General features: G+C 46.5%; 1 protein-coding gene across 1 annotated transcript in view; it reads left to right on the top strand.

Annotated features, from left to right (window-relative positions):
- The first annotated feature begins 612 nt into the window (after positions 1-612).
- LOC115840277 (ATP-binding cassette sub-family C member 12) overlaps positions 613-11,164 on the top strand; it is a 59,328-nt gene continuing 48,776 nt past the window's right edge. Inside the window, 6 exon segments of the mRNA XM_060289007.1 lie at positions 613-731; positions 3,806-3,961; positions 6,526-6,673; positions 6,963-7,199; positions 8,495-8,668; positions 9,053-9,200. Coding sequence (XP_060144990.1) covers positions 613-731; positions 3,806-3,961; positions 6,526-6,673; positions 6,963-7,199; positions 8,495-8,668; positions 9,053-9,200 — 982 coding nt within the window.

The following is an 11,164-nucleotide window of genomic DNA, read 5'->3' as shown; positions in this document are numbered from 1 at the left end:
GGTCCTCTCTACCTGGATTGTTGGTTTCCCTTTGGGGTAGTGGTTACAAAAGTGGGGGGATTGTGGGCTTGTTCAGATATGCCTGGTCCTGAGAGGTGGTCTCGTTGAAATTCTCTGATCCTTGGGTGTGAGGACATGGGAACGTGGATGCACAAGCTTGGGTATCTGAAAGAATCAGAGAGAAAAAAGGGTTTGTATGTGTGACAAACTTCATTCTGGGTCACAATAAGGCAGAAAATCCACCATCTTGGGGTTCTTTTGCCAGGCTGGGACTCAGTCTTGGTCATGGGCTGGCTCCTGGTAGAAAACTTGTAACAGGCTTTTCTGCTCCCAGTCAACCCAAAATGGGAAAGAAGAGGAACAGAATGTCTTTGCTAATAAGGAAGGCTCTTAGTGGAGTTGAGGGAGTTGTGGGGTCTCTGGCCACGCTCTCCCATGAATGTGGAGGGTTGATTGGTGAAACCAGGTCTGAGTGGTCAGAGAAAAGGAGCTGGTCTGGGTGGAGTAGGGGCTGCCTAATCTCATTCCAGAGTATCTTCTCATCTCCTCATCTCTCTGCTGTAGAGTGAAGGTCCCAAAGCCAGGAACCCAGGGCTCTAGACTGCCATCAAGATGGTGGGTGATGGCCCCTGCCTTATCTCTGATCTGGACTGGCGAGGCCAGCAGAGATCATTTTCAGAGAGATATGACCCCAGCTTGAAGACCATGATTCCAGTGAGACTCTATGCAAGGTAAGCCAGGAGGAGGATTGGAGGGAGGTCCTGGGCAGAACTTCTAGGAATCATTTACAGCCCATCAGGAGAGTGGACCCTGACCCTGTTCCCCATGTTGCTGCTCTATATGCTTGTCCTTTTGTCTTTCCATCCATCTATCCATCCATCCATTTCTTTCATTTATTGACCATTCACTTCATGAATCCTCCTGTCCTTTGGTGAAAGGGAGACAATAGCAAATGTTTAAGAGAGCTTTCCATGTGCCAGGACCTGTTCAGGTGCTTTACAAACATCTTCTCATTCACTCTTCACAACCACCCTGGAGGTGTTGTGATTATCTTTATCTGATGGGTGAGTAAGTGAGACACAGCAAGGTTAAATAACTTAAACAAATTTAATCAGGTAGATTTTGCTTTGTAACAAACTGCCTCTACATTTAGTAGCCTGAGACAATCCCATTTATTTAGCTTACAATTTTATGGGTGGGTCAGCAACTTGGGCTAAGCCTAGTTGGGTGATTCATCTGGTCTTGACCAGGCTTTCTTATGCATCTGCTGGTCAACAAGATGGTTATGCTTCTGGGGGTTGACTGGCTGGGGGAAGGTGGGCCACATGGGCTATGAACCTCGAGCAAGCTAACCTGCCCTCGATCACATAGTAATGCAGTAGGTGGCCAAGAGGATGAGACGAAGCATATAGGCCTTCTTGAGACTCAGGCTCAGAACCGGTACACCATTTCTTTCACTGCATTCTATTGGCCAAAGCAAGTCACAAGTCAGTACAGATTCAAGGTGTGGAGAAATGTCTTGAAGGAAGGAGCTCCAAGGGTCTGGGATACAGGTGAGGAGAGAGAATTGGGTCAGTTTTGAACCATAGAATAAGAACTGTCTTGAAGGAAGGAGCTCCAAGGGTCTGGGATACAGGTGAGGAGAGAGAATTGGGTCAGTTTTGAACCATAGAATAAGAACCCAGGCAGGCTGATTTCCAAGCTCACATGCTTAACTATAGCATCATATTATAATATATATGTATTCTTAACATTACATTAACTATAACATTATAGAAAGCTGCCTTTTCTACATGAGAAGTGCCCTATAGCCTGCCCTCTGAGCAACAGAAGGCCAAGTAGCATCTTTATAATGAGGTGATACAGCACTGCTCTCTCCTAGAATCCATGGACCAAAGATACACCTGTGAGCCCTCTAAGGTGAGAGGTGAAGGTTGAAAAGTGAGGGCTTGGTGTACCATCCTTAGCTCCATGCAGAAGAGCTCTAACTACCCACCGTTTTGGCTCAATTTACAATTTCTTTGTGGAGAGGAAATGTGGGATAGTGCTTAAGAGGATGATGGGACCCTGGAGTCAGCAAGCATTGGGTTTGAATCCCTACTTCACCACTGACCAGCTGTAAGATTTTGGGCAAGTACCCTAACCTCTTTGTGCCTTAATGTTCTTGTCTATGAAATGGGATCATAATATTTCTCAACTACTTATCTCACTGAGCTGTTGTTAGGATTACATGAGGTAATGCATGACTTCATCATTAAAGTTACCCTTTAGGAAATATTTACTATGCACCAGGCACATAGTACCTTATTAATATTATCTTAGCTTGGGTTCTCCCAAAAGCAGAGGCTGAATGAAAAACTTGGATGCAGGTAGCTTCTTTGGGAGGTGATTTCAAGAAGCAGGAGGGAAGATTTACGGAGAGTGAGGCAGGGAAGGAGAACATGGGGTGTGTCATCAGTGTCACTGCTGTAGACATGGGGACTGGATTCTACTAGGTCCCCCCAAGAAGTGTACAATTTTCCACCCATAGGATGGGCAGTGGGGGCATTTGTCTGTGGGCTCCTGTACTCCATTAGTTAGGTTTTCTTCTTGGGGACATTAGCCCCTCGCAATTCTGGGCTGCACTTATGCTCTGAGAAGACCCCAAACCCAGTAGTGAAAAGAGGTACAGGATACCTGTGAGATGGGATGCTGTCAGCATGAGCCTGAGCTGCACAGCGCTGTCCTCCACATCTGAGATCGGAGGTGGATGTGACAAAGATTCTTGACCACTGCGCCACCAGGGACTGCGACTCAGGACATCTTGACAGCATCTGCTACAAATACCAAGCTCTTTCAGGGCCTGGAATATAACAAACACTCAGCAATTAGTAGATACCACTCTTGTGTCTCTGACTCTCATTCCATCTTAGATGGCTAGTTCCTCAAGGGCAGAAACATATCTCTTCCTCCTTCTTCATTGTTTCTTCCTTTTCTTCTTCCTCCTCTACTTCCCTTTCTCCTTTCTCCCTCCCCTGTCCTCCTTATTTATCTGCTAGCTAATATTTATGTAGCAGCTTACATGTATTAATCCTCACAATAAACCATGAGTTTGCCTCTAGCTCTTGCCTCCTTGGACAGCCTCACCTCTACTTTGGCACACTGTGCTCTGACCCTCCGCATTCTCCTGAGAGCAAAAGCCAGCCGTCCAACTCCTCTGATGATCAGCTACTGGGTCTCCATTTCCTCATGCCAAATGGAGCAGGTACCCTCTTTCCCATGGGGTGGTCACTGGTAAATATTCAACAACTGGCTCACTAAAAAATTCCCTGGTTCATAGCATTTGTCACTCTTTTGATGTAAATTCTCCTACCATGGCTGATTTCAATGTGATGTCACTGAGCGCAAAGTTGGGAACAGATGTATGGTGATAGAGCCCTATCCTGTGTGGTATTTCCACCACAGACACCACAGACTTATATAATCTAAAGAACAAATACGAGTAAAATCTAGTAAAATAATCTTGGAAGCTATGAGTTTTGAGTATTGATTGCCTTTGTCTTTAAGATAATTTACTTACATTTATGTAATTTAATTTTTAATATAGGCTGTGTTTAAGAACTGACTTGCAGAATTCCTGAAAATCGAACAATCAGCTCTTGCAAGCTGGTAGGAGCTGGCCCAGCACACCGCTGCTCATGGGGCTGATGATGTGAGTCACAGGTCTGAGCGTGGCTGTGGTTATCACTGTAGTTAAGAATTCCAGCCAGGGACTCAAGGCAATGACCCCAACAACCTGGAACACCGAGTGTTTCGCTTGTTTTAGGCTGGCACCCAACCCTGTGGATGACGCAGGGCTGCTCTCCTTTGCCACATTCTCTTGGCTCACGCCAGTGATGATGAGAGGCTACAAGCACACGCTGACTGTGGACACCCTGCCCGCACTGTCACCGTATGACTCATTCGACACCAATGCCAAAAGGTACCAGGATTTGTCTGGGTCACATCTAGAGAGGAGCCCGCTTTGGGAAGGGACCCGTGAGTCCTTGTGTGTGCTCCCATTTCCCTTTGCGGAAATCAGCGCCCACTGGTTTGGTGGCTGTTCTCATGGCTTATCTCTGAGATGAGGGCTGGGCTGACTGACCTTCTTGGCCTAGTCTCTGGGGAGGTGAGTACTGGGGAGGTTGGGTAGGGAGAATGAACTTCTTGAGAGCCTGAGGCTTCAGGCTTCTGGCAGGGCCATCAGCTATTTTGTAGGATCACCACATCAGGGCAAGAGTGGCCGGAATCTCACTTCGCTCTGTGTTGGCTGGACACCACCTGGGCTGCTTCCAGGCATGGTGTTGTATTTCCCTTTAAAAATTGTCATTGGACTTTTAAAGAAATTTTTTATTTTATATTGGAGTATAGTTGATTAACAATGTTGTGTTAGTTTCAGGTGTTACAGCAAAGTGATTCAGTTACACATATACATGTATCTATTCTCTTTCAAATTCTTTTCCCATTTAGGTTATTACAGAATATTGTGAGCTTTTATATTACAAAATATGTTTAGGTTGAACCAAATGAAAACTTCCAATATTTGACAATTTTGGCTTGCAAAAACATGTATTTCATTGATTCAACCTAATTCAGATTCATTATAGAAATGTTAAAGTAACAGAAGTTCAAGCAGTGGAAGTATCCCCACCGTACTCCAGCCCCACTCCCCAGAGGTCAGCACTGTTAAATGCTGGTGTGCATTTGTCCTGGATTTTTTCTACTCAGGTTAAACACACCCTGTGCTACCATCTTCTGCAGATCAATACCTCTTCTTCTTCCTCCTTACTCACAGGTCATCTTTTTTTCTTTGAACAAAAACTGAAGCATACTATCTCATGGTTAACCATTTTGCTATTTTCAGTGAAGAGTTTATAAAGATTTTTCCACAGCCCAGAACCTCAACTTCATTCTTTCTAACAGCTGCATTGAACTTCAAGGTTCATGTCTTAAACAATGGGGAAGATCTCATCGCCCTCTCTCTGCATTTCTTTCTTCTGGAATTCTCTTTCTCTTTGGCCTCATATGCTTGAAGGGCTGGGAGTTATAATCATGCTCTTGCAATTGCTCCTACAATTGTGCATCCCCTCATCTGTGTCCTGCAGAAATCTCTGTCAGTAGTAGTTTCCAAAATCTATAGTCTGGAGAAAGTTGCCAGGGAGCACGGAGAGAAAGGGGCTGGACCAGTGCCTGTGGACCAGGTTTTCCTTCTACCTCTCTGTCGGTTTTTAATGTTGCCTTCCATCTACCCAACATCAACTTAGATCCTCTTCCCTTCTGTGCTAATGTTCTCCTCCAAAGGCTGACCCACCAAACACATGTTGACAACCTTAATAACACATTGTCTTCAGTCCATGCCTCTCTTCCAGACTCTGAGTTCATACACCCAGCATCCGACTGGACTTGGATGATTCACAAGCATCCTATATCTAAAGCTGCATTCTTTTTTTTGTTGTTTTGTTTTTGTTTTGTTTTTTTGTGGTACGCGGGCCTCTCACTGTTGTGGCCTCTCCCGTTGTGGAGCACAGGCTCCGGACGTGCAGGCTCAGCAGCCATGGCTCACGGGCCCAGCCGCTCCGCGGCATGTGGGATCTTCCCGGACCAGGGCACGAACCTGTGTCCCCTGCATCGGCAGGCGGACTCTCAACCACTGAGCCACGAGGGAAGCCCTAAAGCTGCATTCTTGATCTTCAGCCCCACCTGACGATGTTCCCTCTTCCCCCTTTCCCCATCTCTGTGAACTGTATTCCCACAGTTGGTCAAGTCAGAAAACTGGGGCCCCTGATCCCCCTTCTCCTTTTCTCCCACATCTAATTCATCAGTAAGCCCTGTTGTCTCCCCTGACCACCTTTCCCTAAATCCAGTGTCAAGCCGCTGCCACCTCCCACCTGGATGCCGATAGTCTCCCACTGTGGTCTCTCTGCTTCCGTCTTTGCTCCCCACCCCCATAACCCACTACTCTCACAACAGCCAGATGTTCTTTTAGACATGTAAAATGATCTTGTCATGTTGGTTTAAAAGCCTGCAGTGGCTTCCTTGGCAATCTAATCTCCTTCGTGAGGACTGTGAGATCCCATGAGATCTGGCCCTGCCTTGCCTCCCCGTGTCCCCACACGCCTGTCACACTGGCCTCCTTTCAGATCTTTGAAATGGACAAACTCCTCCCTGCCCTGGAGAAGATTTTTTTCTTGGTTTCTCTGTTGCCTCAGTGTTTTTATCACAACCGGTATTGTGCCAGAGACAGGCAGGAGGAGGAAATCAAGGCCCGGAAAGAGCCCAAATGCCAGATACCAGCTTGTGCTGTGTCAGGGCTCTGCCCGCTGCCTCGCTCATGTCCCATCCACCCTCCAGAAAAAGAAGGGAGAACAAATGCTATTCTTCTGAAGCCACCACTGCCAGGGATGGGGGTTGTGCTAAGAATTCTTGCAAAGTTTTTTCCATCAGAGTAGCTTTGAGCAGCAAGTGGGAATGTAAATCTTTTTCCTTCTTCCTGTTCTTTCATCACAGATTTCGAATCCTTTGGGATGAAGAGGTAGAAAGGATGGGTCCCGAGAAAGCCTCTCTGGGCCGAGCGGTCTGGAAATTCCAGAGGACGCATGTTTTGATGGATCTCGTGGCCAATATCCTGTGCATTATCACGGCAGCCGTAGGGCCGGTGGGCGCACTGGCCCTTCTTCTGCCTTGTCTCCCAGGTTCCCAGACTGGCAAAGAATGTCATTAGTTATTTTCTCTATGATCTTGTGGGTCTAGTACGTTGTTGTTATCTTTGCGCTCCTTGGGGGCGAATTTTCATAAAGCTAATCCTTTGTCAAGCACAGCAGCAGCCACTGAAATTAATTAAAAAGTTTGCCTCATAAAGTCAGCTTGCTGACATTAGCTGAGGCCTCCTGTACCTACCGTGACCCCCAGCAGCACACTTCTCTCTTCACCGCGCTGTTTTACAGATGATTCTCATTCCCCAAATCCTCCAGCAGACCCAGAGCACCTCCAGGAAGGTCTGGGTTGGCGTCAGCCTGTGCACAGCCCTTTTCACCACCGAGTTTACCAAAGTTCTCTTTTGGGCCCCTGCCTGGGCCATAAATTACCGCATGGCGATCCGGTTGAAGGTGGCCACCTCCACCCTGGTTTTCGAAAACCTGGTGTCGTTCAAGACGCTGACACACATCTCTGTTGGTAAGTTGGTCCAGAAGGAGTTTAACTTTAGGAAACTAAATTCCGAGTTTTCTGAATATGTGTGAGATGTGCTTCCTGGATGGAATATCTGCCCCCCTTTTGGTTGTCAATATCCTGCCCATCATGTCCCATCTCCTTGCTTAGTAAAGTGGTGGAGACTCAAAACACCAGAAGAATTGAGAGAAAGGAGAGCTCCATTCAAGCTGGAGAATTTGGAAAGGCTTCCCCGTTCCACTTGGAACAGGGCTTAGGGGTGACCTCATCCAATCCCTTTGACCGTCAGTGAGGACACTGAAGCAGTACAGAGAACACTACAGCATTTAATAAAATTGATTGACTAACGGATCTGATGATTCCAACTGTGTAGTATTTGGGATGCCAAGTCCCAACAAAGACCATGCCTGTTGGACTTCAGAGTTGACATTTTCTTAAGCCCTTAATCCTTAGCAATAAAATCTTCGCCCTTTACACAAGAACATTTCCCTGGCCAAGGGAAACCTGGGTGGTGTGAGGTAAGGGAAAAGACTTGTTTCTTTCTTACACTTGCTCTTTCAGTTTGTTCAAAATATCCTGTATCAATTATGATTAGATTCAGTTGCATATAACCGAAAACCTCCCAAAACAGTAGATTAAACAGGATGGATTTATTTCACTCTGTGTAAAAGGAGTCTGGAAGAGGATGATCTGGGGCTGGAGTGGGGACTTCCAGGCTTTTCTATTTTTCTTCATCACTACCTTAGCATGTGGCTCCCATAATGGTTCAGGATGGAAGCTGCAGGTCCAACCATCCCAACCATGTTTCAGAGAGCCGGTAGGAGGAAAGAGACTTCCAAGTTGAGTTGGCTCCCTCTAAGAATTCATCCCCAAAGTTCCATTCAGCACTTTGGTTTATACCTCATTGCCCTTAACATAATTACATGGTCACCATGCTTCCACAAAGGAGGCTGGGAAATGTGGTCATTTTGCTGGGCCCATGGATGCCCTGATTAAGCAGGGTTGTACTAATAAGGAAGAAGGAGATAGAGCTATCAGGTAGGCAGCTGGCAACCTCGCCGTCATGTTCCCAGGTGATACTTAAGCCTTTCTTCATTGGGATTCTCAGTTCTAAAAGACAGGCCTCTCCAAAGTCACACTAAAATGAGACCCACGAAACTCACCCTGTTGGTCCTCTGACAATTCTCTCCCCCTATAAGTCAGTTTTTCTCTTCCTTCCTCAGACCCCCTCAGCCATTCCAAAAGCCTTCAGTTGAGGAAATGTTTAGGTGGCCCTTCCAAAGGCTGAACCCATGTGCTTTCTTTCCAGGTGCTCAATATACTATCAAGTGATAGTTATTCTTTGTTTGAAGCTGCCTTGTTTTGTCCCTTGCTAGCCACCATCCTTATCCTAATGGCTGTCTGTGTGGTGTACGCCTTTTTCATCGTGGGGCCCACAGATCTCATCGGGATATCCGTGTGTGTGCTATTCATCCCCATCCAGGTAATGGCAGGTCTCTGCTGTTGTACTTCACACACACTCTCACTGAAGTGGACTTTGTGTCCAGGGCCTGGCCCTGAAGCCTGGGCCCTTACTTTGAGCTCACAAACAGTACAGTTCTTTTACAACTTGAATTTGAATACCCTGGGGAAGGGGAGCATGCTTCTTCAGTTTGGCAAAGTCCCCAGCACTTTCCTTGCATCCTGGCAATTCATGCATTGGCCTCATCTGCCCTGACCCCAGTCGTGTCCCCCAGAGCACGTCAGCCACAACTCAAGGGAAGGATTCAGCTGAGAATCTCGGGCCTGACACACTCCAGTCCCTGGATTTTTAGGCCAACTGCAACTCAGCAATTCTCTGAACACACTGTTTGTACCTCGATTTCAGATGTTTATGGCTAAGCTCAATTCAGCTTTTCTATGATCAGCAATTTTAGTGACAGATCAGCGAGTTCAGATGATGAATGAGTTTCTGACCTGCATCAAGCTGATTTAAATGTACACCTGGGAGAAATCTTTTACGAACGCCATCCCAGGTAGGATGAGCAGTTGCTGAAAGAACCACTTACCCTGTAGAATGTGCTCTTCTAAGGGGTTCTTAAGGGTCCTGGGGCCGGGCATTCTGGAAGTTGGCTGAAGCGACCCCCGAGCTGATCTGTAGGCTTTTCAAAAAATTACAGAGATTTTAGAATAGACCCAAGGGCTCAGCAGGTGAGTGACATATGGTTTAGCCATACTGAGGTCAGTGAATCCTTGTACTGGCCAGTTACCTTTCACAAAAATAGTCCACTAAAACATTACGAGCAGGAGAAGAGCTGGCTCAGCCTATTTCCTTGACTGGGAAGATGTCCACACGGACACACGCACACACTAACACTTACACACATGTCCCCTCCTTGCCGGCAGCAGCCTCATCAGGATCGGATGTCTCACTGACTTGACATGCTTTGGGCAGATAAGAGAATGCATATATAGCTGTTTTGTTTTAAAGACGATATGAAGACTATTTCAATCAAATAAAAATGCAAATCTAATTGCAGGAATAGTTACATAATTGCTGACATAGACTCAGGTGGTTGACCGGTTAATGATTTGAACCACCGTTACAACTAACTCTCTAGATCCACAATTACACTTTTAGACCAGCATGTAATTGGGCCCGAAGCTGTGTATCCACATTTTAGGAAGCAGCTTTAGAGAATCTGCTTTTGAGACTGCCAAAGGAAGTGCCCCAGGTTGGGATGCTGGCAGCCCTATTGTACCCTCTTTGAAGACACAGAAATACTTCCTCACACTCTGAACTCACTTTAATACAATTTATTTGATGTGATTAAATTTGATTCCATTTGACATCATTCAATTTAAAACTCAATTTAATTCAAGTCAGTTTAACTCAATAAATATGTACCAAGTTCCTACTATGTGCAAGGCCATGGGAGTCACACAAAATAATTAGGAAAAGGGTCCCTAGTTTTAAAATTGAGGGAGGATGAGTTAACTAAGCTCAAAAATAGCTATTAGTTTGCTGGCTCTACTTCTAGAATATATCTGGAATCTTTCTGCTTCTCTTCATTCTACTGTCACCCTAGTCCAAGCAATGTCCTCTCCCTTCCAGCCTATGGCAAGAACTTCTAGATGCAACCCCTGCTTTCCTCCTTCCCCCTAAAACCCATGATGCACTCAGCAGCCAGAGTGACCTTTTAAAAATGTCAGTCAGATCTTGTCTCTCCCCTGCTGAACAAGCTTTAGTGGCCTCTTATCACACTTAGGTTTTTTCACGTTTAGGTCTTTTGGATGAAGTCCAGATTCCTTCCTATGGGCTATTAGATCCAGCACAGTCGGGCCCCTGCTGACCTCCTGACCTCATCACATCTTATCCCAGGCCTTGATACCTCAGCTTGAGCCACAGAAACCTTCTGTTTTTAGAACAAGATCCACACCCGTTCATGCCTCAGGATCTCTGCCGTTGCTGTTCCCTCTGCCTGGAATGTCTTCTGCTAGATGTTCATGCTGACTTTGTCTTGACTTTGGGTCTCCTGAAGTCAATGTCACTGACTCAAGAGGGCTTCTTTTTTTTTTTTGCGGTACGCGGGCCTCTCACTGCTGTGGCCTCTCCCGTCGCGGAGCACAGGCTCCGGACGCGCAGGCTCAGCGGCCATGGCTCACGGGCCCAGCCGCTCCGCGGCATGTGGGATCTTCCCGGACCGGGGCACGAACCCGTGTCCCGTGCATCGGCAGGCGGACTCTCAACCACTGCGCCACCCGGGAAGCCCTCAAGAGGCCTTCTTGACCACAGTCTCAAGCAGGTCCAGTCCCCATTCACCTCTCAATCACTTCATCCTGTTCATTTCTCTCATATCACCCAACACAGTTTGTAATTATCTTATTTACTTATTTGTTTCTTTATTGTCTATCGCCCCTACTGGAAAAGCTGAGACCCTGTTTGTCCCTATATTCCCCAGCACCCAGCACAGCCCCTGGCATATAGCAGACATCAGGT

The sequence above is a fragment of the Globicephala melas genome, chromosome 19 (assembly GCF_963455315.2).
Source record: "Globicephala melas chromosome 19, mGloMel1.2, whole genome shotgun sequence".
Classification (NCBI taxonomy): Eukaryota; Metazoa; Chordata; class Mammalia; order Artiodactyla; family Delphinidae; genus Globicephala; species Globicephala melas.
The sequence above is the reverse complement of the archived record's forward strand: the minus strand, read 5'-3'. Positions and strand labels throughout refer to the sequence as shown.